Here is a 14,862-nt window from a genome sequence, read left to right on the forward strand (position 1 = left end):
ACTTTGGGAGGCCGAGGCAGGCGGATCACCTGAGGTCAGGAGTTCAACACCAGCCTGGTCAACATGGCGAAACCCCGTCTCTACTAAAAATACAAAAGTTAGCTGGGTGCGGTGTCCAGCACCTGTAATCCCAGGGGGAGGCTGAGGCAGGAGAATGGCTTGAGCCCGGGAGGCAGAGGTTGCAATGAGCAGAGATTGTGCCACTGCACTCTAGCCTGGGCGACAGAGCAAGATTCTGTCTCACAAAAAAAAAAAAAACACGTGTTCTTAAAAAAAAAGAAAAAAAAAAGAAACTCCCTTCCGAAAAGCCAGCTACCCAAAGGCATAAAAAGTACTGTAAAACTGCTGGCCGGGCGCGGTGGCTCACGCCAGTAATCCCAGCACTTTGGAGGCCTAGGAGGGCAGATCATGAGGTCAGGTGATCGAGACCATCCTGGCTAACACGGTGAAACCCCATCTCTACTAAAATACGAAAAATTAGCCTGGCGTGGTGGCGGGCGCCTGTAGTCCCAGCTACTCGGAAGGCTGAGGTAGGAAAATGGCGTGAACCCAGGAGGCGGAGCTTGCACTGATCCGAGATCGCGCCACTGCACTCCAGCCTGGGCCACAGAGCAAGACTCCGTCTCAAAAAAGAGAAAAAAATTAACGGGGCGTGGTAGCAGGCGCCTGTAATCCCAGCTACTTCGGAAGCTGAGGCAGGAGAATTGCTTCAACCCAGGAGGCAGAGGTTGCAGTGAGCCGATATCATGCCACTGCACTCCAGCACTTCAGCCTGGGTGACAGAGTGAGACAATGTCTCAAAAAAAAGAGTGTAGCTGGACCTGCACAGAATATGGTGTATGTATGTAATATCTCAGGAAGGAGACTCAAACTAGTGACAGGAAATGAAATTGGATGCTAGGAGACAAACTGGTCAAATTCACTTTTTATCACTTTGGCTTAAAAACAATAAACCCTAGTTGATTTTATTTATGGCTGCAAGATGACTGTAGTTTTTCCTTGTCTAGAGATTGTTTGAAACTTCCCATAGTGAAGCAAAACTTGTTCATCTGCTAAATGATGCTTTTGTGATGTCATTAAATGTTAAAAATGTAAGGCCGGGAGCAGTGGCTCATGCCTGTATCGTAGTACTTTGGGAGGCCGAGGCCAGTGGATCTCAGGAGTTCGAGACCAGCCTAGCCAATATGGTGAAACCCCATCTCTACTAAAAATACAAAAATCAGCCAGGCATTGTGGCACATGCCTGTAATCCCAGCTACTTGGGAGGCTGAGGCAGGAGAATTGCTTGAACTGGGAGGCAGAGGTTGCAGTGAGCCAAGATTATGCCACTGCACTCCAGCCTGGACGACAGAGCAAGACACCTTCTGGAAAAAAAAAAAATCTGAGCTACTTGGGAGGCTGAGACTGGAGAATCCCTTGAGCCTGGGAGGCGGAGGTTGCAGTGAACAGAGATTGTGCCATTGCACTCCATCCTGGATGACAGAGGGAAGACTCTGTTTCAAAAAATAATAATAATAATAATAATTCATAACAGAGTAAACAAGTATTAAATAGCTTTCAAAATACTTTAAAAATGAATTTGTGATCCAGTAATGCCTGTATGTTATTAATCTGCCAAATAAGATCTAGCTATGGGTCCAACCGCCACTCAAACAAACAAAAAATCAGTAGTATCAACCTTGGGCTGGGTGTGGTGGCTCATGCCTACAATCCCAGCAATTTGGGAAGCTGAAGCAGGAGGACTGCTTGAGCCCAGGAGTTCAAGACCAGCCTGGGCAACATAGTGAGACCCCCAGTTCTACAAAAATAAAATAAAAATTAGCTGGGCATGGTAGCACACATCTGTATTCCTAGCTACTCAGAGGCTGAGGCAGGAGGATCGCTTAAACCCAGAAGTTCAAGGTTACAACGAGCTATGATCATGCCACTGCACTCCAGCCTGGGTGACAGACTAAGACACCGTCTCTAAAAATAGCAACAATAATAGTCATAATAATAATAATAATAGTATCAACTTCGTAGAGTCCTTGATCATTAAGATAATAAATGCTCAGAACAGGACATGGCATATAGAAGTCATTAACTTAATGCTTGGTCTCTTGCAGTTATTCCAAAGATAAATCTGGAAGATTGGGATGATATATGGATAAAAAATCCCAAAGTTTTGTTGGTTTTGTTTGCTCATTTTTGAGACAGAGTCTTGCTCTATCACCCAGGCTGCGTGCAGTGGCACCATCTCAGCTCACTGCAACCTCCACCTCCCAGGTTCAAGGGATTCTCCTGCCTCAGCCTTCTGAAGAGCTGGGATTACAGGCTTACCCCACGCCCGGCTAATTTTTGTATTTTTAGTAGAGACCAGGTTTTGCCATGTTGGCCAGGCTGGTCTCAAACTCCTGACCTCAAGTGATCCGCCTGCCTCAACCTCCGAAAGTGCTGGAATTACAGGCATGAGCCACTGCACCCGACCAGAAACCCCAAAGTTCTTTTTTGTTTAATTTTTTGATTTTTTGAGACAGTCTTGCTCTGTCGCCCAGGCTGGAGTGCAATGGTGCGATCTCAGCTCACTGCAACCTCCTCTCCCGGGTTCAAGGATTCTCCTGCTTCTAGTCCCCGAGTAGCTGGGACTAGAGGCACCTGCCACCACATCCGGCTAATTTTTGTATTTTTAGTAGAGACGGGGTTTCACCATGTTGATTAGGCTGCGCGAACTCTTGAGGTCAGGCGATCCTCCTGCCTCAGCCTCTCAAAGTGCTGGGATTACAGGTGTGAGCAACCGTGCCCAGCACACCAAAGTTTTAAAGAAATGAAGCACAAGATTTGGTAACAAGGGAATCCCAGCCAGACGCCAGCATCAGATCCCATGTGCTGTGCAGTGAGAAGTGCCAGGCAGGGCGCGAACTCCACCCTCAACCCCAGGGCAGGCAGGGAGACCAGGAAGCCTTGCAACCCAGAGGGACCCCAGAGACTTTTGCTCACTCCCTCCGTCCCTGGCTTCCTTGTGCCCCTCGCCTGCCCGCTGCCAGTCTGAATGGCCATCACCTCCATGCCACCCATTCCCATGCATCCAACCTCTGGCCCCAGCCTTCAGGACTGCGGTCTCTGGAGCCCCCAGGTGCATCCCAGCCCCTCCCACCTCTCCTCTTTCCAAGAAGGGCACCAGGTTATTTTGCTTTATTGTTCGTGGGGAGATAAGGCCTTGGGCTTGAGAAACTCATCGTCATAAAGTTATAAACTGGGAGACTGGGTCAGAAGGCATAGCGAAGACCGTCATCGCCCATCCTCCCTTTCTGCGGATGAGGCAAGCAAGACAAGGCCAGGCCCCTGGCTGGGGCCTGGGACGCGAGGGCTCTCAGAGCTTGGAGAAGGTGACGCTTTTCAGTTCCTTGTTCTCAGTCGTGGCCTGGACCGACTTCATGAGGTCCTGGGTCTGCAGCATGCTCATGTTCCAGGACGCCTGGTACCGAGGGTGTTGGGAGAGAACGAGGAGAGAGATTAGCAGGGGCCAATCAGGATAAAGCATGTGAGCACCCTGTACCTTGGTTGGTCGCCCGGGGTTAGAGGAGGGCTATGATTGGTCAGAGCGTGCACCTTACCACGTAGTTGAGGCTCTCGGCCACCGAATGGTCACGGGAATACAGCAGGTTGACCTTGGTGCTCTGCACCGCCACGGGGCTCTTGCTGGAAATCTCGGCCGCCAGCGCTAAGGCAGCATCCAGCATGACCTCCTTGTCTGGGAACACCCGGCTGCAGTGAAAGAGATCAGGGACCGGGTGGGCTGGGAAGGGCTCTCTCCTCCAGCCTCCCGCAGATGAAGAAGTGGCCACTCACAGAGGAAGGCCCAAGACCCAGAGAAACAGCCCAATCAGAGCAGGGGGCTGACCCCACAATAAAGAAATGACCTCACCAAGAAAGGATGCCACTAGGAATTCTAGAGCGAGGAGACAAGGGGACCCGGAGAGGCCTCCAACCCTCCAGGCCTGGCTGCCCCCAGCACTGAGCTACCACGGCCATGGCCCTACCTGACCAGCCCACTGCCCAGGGCCTCGTCAGCCATCATCTTGCGGGCGGTGAAGGCCAGCTCGTTGACCAGGCTGCAAAGGCAAGCGTGCATCAGGAGGCGGCTGCCACCCCGGGGCTGGGAGACGCTCTGGGATCCCCCGCCCACACCCCCACACCCCCTGCACCCACCTCTGGTTCCCGATGACCCTGGGCAGGCGCTGCAGTGTTCCTACATCGGCAGCCAAACCCACGTCCACCTCCTGGGGGAGGAATCGGGTCAGTGTTTGGTTTCTGCCCAATACTGTGCCCCTCGCAACATCAACGTCCATGAAATTTCATGTCTACTGGAGAGTCCCGCCCCACCTTCACCCCAGTGACTTCCTCCAAAGTCCCATTCCATTGCCCAGGCAGCTTCTTGACTCAGGCAAGTTCCTTCAACCTAGAATAGAGCCCACCTTCCCACTCATGCACCCTCCCATTCCTTCAGGGCAGCTCCATCTGTGAGGGAGGAACCCTCCTCACCCTACCTGAGACCCCTTTACTGCATCCCCCGGCTCCATCCTGCCTCCCACCCTCACCAGTATGGCCCCAGGAGCAATCTCTGCCTCTGGCACCTGCCAGCCTCAACCCCACCTCATACCTTACCGACTCACAACTTCACCTTTGGACTTCCTCTATGGGCAAGTCTTACTTTGTCGGGTTCAACTCCGACTCTTCCATGAAGCCCTCGGGGCTCACTCCAGGCCCCCCAACCCCACCCCACTGCCCAGCTCTAAGCAGGAGCTCGGGAGGATGACTCACCTTCACCTGGAAGAAAGCATCCTGGGCACAGTACCGGATGTCACAGGCGGTGACGAGGTCCACACCTAGGAGGTAGAGGCCAGGGATGCTGAATGACCACCAGAACCAACCCCGCCGTCCCAGGACTTGGGGTTGCCTCTTGGGACACAGTCTGGCCCATGACAGAGCTGAGGCTGGATGCCAGTGGCCGCGGCATCGGAGCAGCAGCCCAACCCGGGGAGCACCCGAGCAAGAGGACAGCTGCAGGCTCACCTCCGCCAATGCAGCCCCCGTGGACGGCAGCAATCACGGGCTTGGGGCACTGAGAGGGAACAGGAAGAGTGGAGTCAGGGCTGGCCCAGGGGAGGCAGGCATGGATAGGGATGCCCTCCAGCCCCCTACAGTCACCTTCTCGATGACGTTGAAAGTCTCCTGGCATCGAGTGATGATGTCACGGAGGTACCAGCTGATCCGGGCCACATCATCTCCTTTGGGCTGCAGGATGTCCGAAGCCATGTCCATCAGGTCAACACCTGGTGAGAAGGCGTGATGGAGCTCATCCAGGTTCCCAGGCCCCACCCATTGTCCCAACCAGGGGTCAGAACCCACGCGCTGCGGGTTCAAACCCCCAAACCACCAAGGCGGAAAAAAGAACTCACACACAACTTGGTGATGGATTGCATGTTGGGTGGGAAGGAAATAAAAGCTAATATTTGTGGAGTCATTACTCACTGAATCCTCACCACAACCGTACCAGCTAGGTCCTATTACTATTTGTGTTACCAATGGGTAAACTAAGGCACAGAGAGGTTAAGCACTTGCCCAAGGGGGTCACACTGGCTGGTGAGTAGTGAGTAATGAACTATTTAAATTAACTCATTAATGTTTTTAGAGACAGAGTCTCACTCTGTTACACCAGCTAGAGTGCAGTGGCACGATCATGGCTCACTGCAGCCTCGAACTCCCAGGTTCAAGCAATCCTCCCACCTCAGCCTCCTGAGTGGCTGGGACTGTGCCGAGGCTGCTCTTGAACTCCTGGGCTCAAGCGATCCTCCCGCCTCGGCATCCCAAAGCACTGGGATTACAGGTGTGAGCCACCATGTCGCATCAGGATTTTAAAATCTGGAACCATGCAGCTGGCTCCAGAGGCCATGCTTTTCCCCAAGATGCCAGACAGCCCGGGACTCAAGGTCTGCAGTGTGAGCAATGCAGTCAATGGTGGTGATGTTTCCTGAGATGAGAAACATCTCACGATGCAGCAATTTCCGTGGCTCCAACTTCAAGATGATCCCGAATCTGACCTTTCCTCCATCAATCGTTCTCCATGAGCCCACCCTGCTCTCCCTGTTTCCACCTGTGTCCCCAGTCTGTTCCTTACACACAGCCAGGGGAAGCCAGTGGACACCTTCTTGGGTCAGACCCTCTTTTTTTTTTTTTTTTTTTTTTATTTGAGACAGAGTCTTGCTCTTGTCGTCCAGGCTGGAGTGCAGTGGCAGGATCTCAGCTCAATGCAACCTCCGCCTCCCGGTTCAAGCGATTCTCCTACCTCAGCTTCCCGAGTAGCTGGGATTACAGGCGCCCACCACCCCACCTGGCTAATTTTTGTATTTTTAGTAGAGACGGGGTTTTGCCATGTTGGCCAGGCTAGTCTCAAACTCCTGACCTTGTGATCCACCCGCCTCAGCCTCCCAAAGTGCTGGGATTACAGGCGTGAGCCACCGTGCCCGGCCCAGACCCTCTTTTTCCCTCCTGTCGCTCTTAGAACAGAATGGAACGTCCTTGTCATGACTACCCTGCATGAACACTGTTCCCAACCTGTTACTTTGGGCACACTGGCCTCCAACTGTGTGTGTGTGTGTGTGTGTGTGCGTGTGTGTGCGCGCGCACACATGGACAGGGCTGCTGCAGTGGTACAGGACCTTCTCATTGAGAAGGTGACCTTGAGTAAAGACCCCGAGGAGGAGAGGGAGGGAGCCAAGGACCTTTGGGCTGACAACCATCCCTCCCTCTGCAATAACCAGACTGACTCCTTCACTTCCTTCAGCTATAGCTCAAAGGTCACCTCCTAGAGAGGCCCTCCCTGGCCAACCTGGCTCAACAGTGGCCCCATCCCCCGCATCCGGACCTCACCTTACCTCCGGGCTGCACGGCTACTATCCCATAATTAGGTCCTTATCTGCTTGAGGGTCTGACTCCCTTTCCAGAATATCAGCTCTGAGAACGCAGGAGTTTTTGTCTTTCTGTCCACTGCTGCATCCCCTGTGCCTAGCACAGGGCCTGGCGCACACGAGCTGCTCCATAAGTGATCAATACAGACAACAGTCCCCGTCCTCATGGGGAGGTAAACAAATGAGTAAAAAAGTATATTTTGGGGCTGGGCGTAGTGGCTCATGCCTGCAATCCCAGCACTTCGGAAGGCAGAGGCAGGAGGATCGCTTGAGGCTAGGATTTTGAGAACAGCCTGGGCAACATTGCAAGACCTCTTCTCTACAAAGAATGAAAAAATTAGCTACACATGAGGCTGGGCGTGGTCGCCTGTAATCCCAGCACTTTCGGAGGCTGAAGTGGGTGCATCGTTTGAGCCCAGGAGTTGGAGGCTGCCGTGAGCTAGGATCGCGCCAATGTGCTCCAGCCTGGGCGACAGAGCAAGACCCTGGCTCAAAAATAAAAAATAAAAAGAAAAGAAAATCGCAGGACAGAGAGGTGAAAAGACAAGCGGAGATAGGATCCAGATCACTGCCTGAGGCCAAAGTCCCCCTTACTTTTAACCAGCATGGCAGCTACTCAGATGACAGACATTTAGCAGCTAAGAGCAAGGACTCTATAGCCAGGCAGCATGAGTTCCAAAATCCCAGCTCTGCCACTTACAAGCTGTGATTATTGGGTAAGTTTCTTGCTCTCTCTGGATCTGTTTCACCTTTAAACAGGGCTTATAGCAGAACCTGTCTTGTGGACTGTGATTAGAATTAATTAATATGTTTAAAGTGCTTAGAAAGGGGCGTGACACACCATGAGTGCTACATAATTGTGGCCAACTTTTTCTTTATCTAATTAGTAGTTCTACTCTATCACTGGGTCACTGCATGACCCGCAGTTTCTTCTTTCTGGCCTTCGGGATCTTGCTGCTGAAAATAAGGTAAGACGGCCACATTCAGCTGGGAGCTGAAAGATGAAGGACCTGGGCCTGGCACAGCCACAAAAAAGCCCCATCTTTCTGTTCTCAGACATGAGCTCTATGAGAGCAAGGGGTCAGGAATGGGGGCTGCCTCCCGTTTCCACATATCCAGCACCCAGGAGGGGGCTCTGGCACTGGACTGTGTCACTGAATGTTTGTCAAATGAATGAACAAATGAACAAAAGGAGGAACATTGGGAGATGTAGAAAGAAAGCAGGAGGCCGGGCACGGTGGCTCATGCCTGTGATCCCAGCACTGTCGGAGGCTGAGGTGGGAGGATCACTTTAGATCAGGGGTTCGAGACCAGCCTGGGCAACATAGCAAGCCCCGCCTGTACAAAAAATGAAAAAACTAGCTGTGCATGGTGGTGCACACCTGTGGTCCCAGCTACTTGAAGGGCTGAGGTGGGAGGATGGCTTGAGCCCAGGAGGCCAAGGCTGCAGTGGGCCGAGATTGCTCCACTGCATTCCAGCCTGTGTGACAGGGAGATCCTGTTTCAAAAAAGAAAGAGAGAGAGAGAGAGAGAGGAGGGAGGAGAGGGAGGAGGAGGAGGAGAAAGAGGGGAGGGAGGAAGGTGGGGGAGGGAGGAAGGGAGGAGAGGGAGGAAGGGGAGGGAAAGAAAGAAAGGGGCCTGGGAAGATGTTAATGGACAAAACAGAAAGAAATAGTTTACTGTCTGTCTTCCCCACTGAGTTGGGAACGCCATGACAACAGGGCCTGGGACTGTCCTAGTCAAGACTGGGTTCCCAGCACCAGGCTCTGGGCCCTGTGCAGAAATCAGTGTATGAAATATTTTGCTTCTGGTTCAGTCCTAAAGGGCCAACCCTCCCACGGACAACTACATACTCTGGCTGGACAACAAACAAACAATTATCTGAAGGCACTGGGCAGATTCTGGAGGGAGTGACCACTTAGGAGAGTGGCAGAACACTCTCTCGGTGTTTCTGAAAATGGTTTTAAAAGCTTTCAGCCTGAGGGCAGACTGAAATTGTGCTTGAAGAGCCACAGGATAGAGTCCAAGGTGACCATAGCTGCCGGGAAGTGAGGGGGGATATTCCAAAGAGGGGAGAGCCAGAGCGAGGAGTCCCGAATTCTGTGTATCAACTCTGCCCTAATCTCTTGCTGGGAGATGTATGTTTTTGTTGTTGTTTTTGTTTTGAGATGGGCTCTTGCACTGCCACCCAGGCTGGAATGCGGTGGCACGACCACAGCTCACTGCAGTTTTGACCTCCCTGGTTCAAGCCATCCTCCCACCTCAGCCTCCAGAATAGCTGGGAGTGTGGTCATTCATCACACCCAGCTAATTTTTGTTAGAGACGAGGTCTCAAAGAAAAATAAATAAATAAGAGACAAGGTCTCAGTATGTTGCCCAAGCTGAAGAATTAGTTTTTAAATCTTTTGCTGGGGGTGCATGTATGGTCTGTAAATCAGCAAGAAGCCAGGCACAGTGGTTCACGTTTGTAGTCCCAGCATATTGGGAGGCCGAGGCAGGAGGATCGCTTGAGTTCAAGAGTTGAAGACCAGACTGGGCAACGTAGCAAGACCTCATGTCTACAAAAAAAAATAAAAATAAAAACAGAAAAACCAAAGAAACTAATTCCAACTAAGCTACCAAAACACGAAACTCAACACTCTTTGGAATTATATGATAGAATCCAGAGTATCCACATCTTATTCCTATATCCCAATATCCAAAAAACAATCCAAACTAACTCAAAATACAAATAAACAGGAAAGTGAAGCCATTTTCTTTTTTTTTTTTTGAGACAGAGTCTCGCTCTTGTCACCAAGGCTGCAGTGCAATGGTGTGATGTAGGCTCACTGCAACCTCCGCCTCCTGGGTTCAAGCGATTCTTCTGCCGCAGATTCTCCAGTAGCTGGGAGTACAGGCGTGCACCACCACGCCCGGATAATTTTTGTATTTTTAGTACAGACGGGGTTTCACCATGTTGGCCAGGCTAGTCTTGAACTCCTGACCTCAAGTGATCCACCCGCCTCAGCTTCCCAAAGTGCTGGGATTACAGGCATGAGCCACTGACCCCGGCCTGCCATTTTCAAGAGAAAAGATCATAAGGAGTCTGACCCAAGATGACCCAGATGTTGAGATTGGAAGACAAGGATGTTTTTTTTTTTTTAGACGGAGTCTCGCTGTGTCACCCAGGCTGGAGTGAAGTGGCGCCATCTCGGCTCACTGCAACCTCCGCCTCCCAGGTTCACGCCATTCTCCTGCCTCAGCCTCCCGAGTAGCTGGGACTACTACAGCTACTCGGCTAATTTTTTTATTTTTTATTTTTAGTTGAGACGGGGTTTCACCGTGTTATCTAGGATGGTCTCGATCCCCTGACCTCAAGATCTGCCCTCCTCGACCTCCCAAAATGCTAGGATTACAGGCGTGAGCCAACACGCCTGGCCAGAAGACAAGGATTTTAAATCAGTCATTATAACTATGCTCAATGGCAGGAAGAAAAACATGCATGACAAAAAATATGTAACTGACCAGGCACAGTGGCTCATGCCTGTAATCCCAGCACTTTGGGAGGAGGAGGTGGGTGGATCACTGGTGCCCAGGAGTTCAAGACCCGCCTGGCCAAAATGGTGAGACCCCGTCTCTACTAAAAATATAAAAATTAGCCAGGCATGGTGCCAGGTGCCTGTAATCCCAGCTACTCGGGAGGCTGAGGCAGGAGAATGGCTTAAATCTGGGAGGCAGAGTTTGCAGTGAGCCGAGATTGTGCCACTGTACTCCAGCCTGGGTGACAAAGCGAGACTCTGTCTCAAAATAAATAAATACATACATAAAATAAAATATGAACCAAATGGAAATTGGAGAATTGAAAACTACAATATCTGAAATTTAAAATCAGTGAGTGGTAGCTGGGCACAGTGGCTCATGCCTGTCATCCTAGCACTTTGGGAGGCCTAGGCGGGCGGATGACCTGAGGTCAGGAGTTTAAGACCAGCCTGGCCAACATGGTAAAACCCTGTCTCTACTAGAAACACAAAAAATTAGCCGGGCGTGGTGGTGGGCGCCTGTAATCCCAGCTACTCGGGTGGCTGAGGCAGGAGAATCACTTGAACCCAGGAGGCGGAGGTTGCAGTGAGCTGAGATTGCACCATTGCAACAAAAGCAAAACTCCGTCTCAAACAAAACAAAACAAAAAATATCACTGGATGGGCTTTACAGGAGGATAGAGATGACGAAAGAGTCAGTAATTGTGATTAGTGGAAATTCTCCAATCTGTAGAACAGGTCAGTGGGTCAATCCAAAGATCCAACTGACCAGTAATTGGAAATCAATTAGTGAGTTGAATAGTTGCACGAAAGCGTGTTATTATATTATATGCTGACACAGCTATAGACTGAGAGGTTAAGCGTGTTGTTCATGGCCACAGATCCAGGATGGAAACCCAGACTTCAGAGCCTATGATCCCATCGTGTTCTGTTGGACTCATTTTCATATTTGAATGTTTTAAAGTAGGCCTTTTTTTAAAAAAAATGATAGGGCTGGCCATGGTGGCATCTGCCTGTAATCCCTGCAGTTTGGGAGTCCGAGGTGGGAGCATCCCTTGAGCTCAGGTATTTGAGGTTACAGTGATTTATGATTAGGCAACTGTACTCCAGCCTGGGTGATAGAGAAATATCTTGTCTCAAAAAGATATTTTGAGACAAAAAAACAAAACAAAACAGATAAAAGTGTAAGTTAGGGGCCGGGAGCGGTGGCTCACGCCTATAATCCCAGCACTTTGGGAGGCTGAGGCAGGCGGATTATGAGGTCAGGAGATCGAGACAACCCTGGCCAACATGGTGAAACCCCGTCTCTACTAAAAATACAAAAATTAGCTGGGCGTGGTGGCCCGCGCCTGTAGTCCCAGGTAGGACAATTGCTTGAACCCAGGAGGCGGAGGTTGCAGTGAGCTGAGATTGTGCCACTGCACTCCAGCCTGGCAACAGAGCAAGACCCCATCTCAAAACAAAACAAACAAACAAAAAAAGTGTAAGTTAGAAGCTGCTTAAAACCCTAATTAAGAAGCACTGCTCCACTGTCTATTGCCAGGACCTAGGAAGGCTGGCAGGGTGTGTGAAGAGCGTCTGGTACCTGCAGTGAACATCTTTCCTGCACCAGAGATCACCACCGCCCGACAGTCAGCGTCTCTCGAAATCTTGTTGAAGCACTCTACCATCTCTCTGTGAAGCAACGAGTGAAGGGCTACAAATGGGGAGGGAATACCCTGCCCTCATGTCCATCTTCCCACAACGTTCCACTTTCACACAGTCCCGCAGCCCCGCCTCCTCCCGCAGGCAGGCCTCCAGGATCTGCAGGTCAGACCTCCAGAAGACCTTGTTCATGGCATTCCTCTTGTTAGGCCGGTTGAGCTGGACATGCAGAACATGTTTCTGCGCAGACGTCACACGAAGGGACTCATAGCTGTGGTCTGGGGCTTCACCGAGGGCTACTCCGGAAGCCTCCTCTTGTGCAGAGGAGCCAGTGAGGCGAAGGCTAATACTGAGTCCCGGGTAGTTGGAGCCTGTCAGTCCTGGGGAGAAAGGAACAGCCTTTGATGACCCCAGACTGCAAGACACAGGCCTATCGAATTAGGGAGTCCTTCAAAAGGGAGCACACGCACCCCTGAATTTAGGGGACTCGGGCCCTTCGTGACCCCGGATAGCCCTCCCCGTCCTACATCTGCTATAACAGCACGACAGCGCGACGCACCCCCATAAGGCAAGAGGTGACTCACGCCGGGTCAGTAGGTCGCGGAGTCTGCGAGAAGCCACTATCCCCGCCGCCATCGCCGCCGCCTTCGTCTACTGCGTTCGAACGGAGTAACGTGCCCGTTAGCGGAGGGGGCGGGCACAGAAGGCCGCCATGTTGAGCGAGGGCACCGATGCCGCAACCTGACAGGCAATGACGCCGTTCTTTCCGCCATCTTTACTAAGGGCAGTCGATTTCCGGTTGCCTTACATAGTTAGAGCCAGGCTCAGAAATGGACCCTTTGCCCCAGTGGGAACCTGGCCAAAGAAAATAGCTCCTGCAATGGCGTGAACCTGGGAGGCGGAGTTTGCAGTGAGCCGAGATCGCGCCATTGCTCTCCAGCCTGGCGACCGAGCGACACTCCGTCTTAAAAAAAACCAAACAAACAAACAAACAAACAAAAAAACCCAGAAAAGCAAACAGCTCCCGCTAAAGTTCATCACACAGCTGTTTCATAATGGTGGAATAATAGGTGACAGCTGAAATGTCCAAGGACATAATTGCAGCAGAGCTTGTAATCATGCATGTATATATCATGTTAACTAAAAATAAAAGAAAACTTGCAGTACTGTGAGTTTACTCAGGTAAAGGAATGAGTACAGACGGGCCAACATTAAGCGCTGACTGTATAATATGAACTCCCACCAGGAGGTCGTACTATTTCCTACTATATGCAGAGGAAACTGGCCCAGGCACGGGAAGACACTAGGTTCAAGGTCGGTGGGCTTCAGAAGGGCTAAAGCAGGATTACCTGGCTCCAGAGTTCATGTTCTTAGCCTGGCGCAGTGGCTCACGCCTGTAATACAAGCACTTTGGGAGGCCGAGGCAGGCGGATCACCTGAGGTCAGGAGTTCAACACCAGCCTGGTCAACATGGCGAAACCCCGTCTCTACTAAAAATACAAAAATTAGCCGGGTGCGGTGTCCGGCACCTGTAATCCTAGCGGGAAGAGAATGGCTTGAGCCCAGGAGGCGGAGGTTGCAATGAGCAGAGATGGCACCACTGTACCCCAGCCTGGGCGACAGAGCAAGATCTCAAAAAAAAAAAAAGAAAAAAAAGTTCATGTTCTTAAAAAAAACAAACAAAAGAAAACAAAAAAAACCGAAATTCCCTTGGGAAAAGCCAGCTACCAAAAGGCATAAAAAGTACTGTAAAACTGCTGGCCGGGCGCGGTGGCTCACGCCTGTAATCCCAGCACTTTGGGAGGCCGTGGCGGGCAGATCACGAGGTCAGGAGATCGACCTCCTGACCTAGCTAACACAGTGAAACCCCGTCCCTACTAAAAAAATACAAAAAATTAGCGGGCATGGTGGCGGGCGTCTGTAGCCCCAGCTACTGGGGAGGCTGAGGCTGGAGAATGGCGTGAACCCCGGAGGCGGAGCTCGCAGGGAGCCGAGATGGCGCCACTGCACTCCAGCCTGGGGACAGAGCGAAACTCCATCTCAAAAAAATAAAAAAAAAAGTACTGTAAAACTGCTTAAGTATGCTCCTTGGGGAGACATTGAGCAAGGCGGTGAACAGATGTCTCTGGGCCAGTGAGATTGAAGGAAGTATCTTTCCTTAATGAACCTGTCTCCTGTGTGTTTTCACAGACTAGAAAAGCAGGCTCTTTTGGAAGACAGAACCATTAACTACCCATCAACAGTAGACTGTTTATACCATAGAAAACTCTGAAACCTCTATGCAAAGATAAAAATTGTGTGAGAAAAAAATGTGAAGATGTAATAGAACATTTAGTATGATCCTTTGTTCCTTTGGTGTAAGAAAGTATAGCTGGGCTGGGTGCGGTGGCTCACGTCTGTAATCTCAGCACTTTAGGAGGCCCAGGCAGGCAGATCACCTCAGGTCAGGAGTTTGAGACCAGCATGGCCAAGATGGTGAAACCCCATCTCTATTAAAAATATAAAAATTAGCCAGGTGTGTTGGCTCATGCCTCTAATCCCAGCACTTTGGGAAGTCAAGGCGGGCGGATCACAAGGTGAGAAGATCGAGACCATCCTGGCTAACATGGTGAAACCCCATCTCTACTAAAAATACCAAAAATTAGCCGGGCATGGTGGCGGGCGCCTGTAGTCCCAGCTATTCGGGAGGCTGAGGCAGGAGAATGGCGTGAACCCAGGAGGCGGAGCTTGCTCTGATCCGAGATCGCGCCACT

At 51.1% G+C, this 14,862-nt stretch overlaps 1 protein-coding gene across 1 annotated transcript; it reads right to left on the bottom strand.

Annotated features, from left to right (window-relative positions):
* Window positions 1-3,156: 3,156 nt before the first annotated feature.
* On the bottom strand, window positions 3,157-13,088 carry LOC747511 (delta(3,5)-Delta(2,4)-dienoyl-CoA isomerase, mitochondrial). The gene is made up of 10 exons (XM_009435543.5): window positions 12,694-13,088; window positions 12,282-12,489; window positions 12,051-12,139; window positions 5,188-5,312; window positions 5,053-5,101; window positions 4,801-4,865; window positions 4,189-4,259; window positions 4,020-4,091; window positions 3,594-3,744; window positions 3,157-3,454 (listed from the first exon to the last, which is right to left on the bottom strand). Exons 1-10 carry the CDS (start codon window positions 12,743-12,745, stop codon window positions 3,350-3,352), a joined length of 987 nt encoding a protein of 328 aa, XP_009433818.2. The 5' UTR covers window positions 12,746-13,088; the 3' UTR covers window positions 3,157-3,349.
* Between the last annotated feature and the right edge of the window lie 1,774 nt (window positions 13,089-14,862).

This window comes from Pan troglodytes, chromosome 20 (assembly GCF_028858775.2).
Source record: "Pan troglodytes isolate AG18354 chromosome 20, NHGRI_mPanTro3-v2.0_pri, whole genome shotgun sequence".
Taxonomy (NCBI): Eukaryota; Metazoa; Chordata; class Mammalia; order Primates; family Hominidae; genus Pan; species Pan troglodytes.

Excerpts from the sequence above, each read along its gene's own strand:
- LOC747511 (XM_009435543.5), bottom strand. The coding sequence starts at position 12,745 with ATGGCGGCGGGGATAGTGGCTTCTCGCAGACTCCGCGACCTACTGACC. Across the intron at positions 12,490-12,693 it reads CCGCGACCTACTGACCCGGC|GACTGACAGGCTCCAACTAC; the intron begins GTGAGTCACCTC and ends CTTTCTCCCCAG. Across the intron at positions 5,102-5,187 it reads CTTTCAACGTCATCGAGAAG|TGCCCCAAGCCCGTGATTGC; the intron begins GTGACTGTAGGG and ends GTTCCCTCTCAG.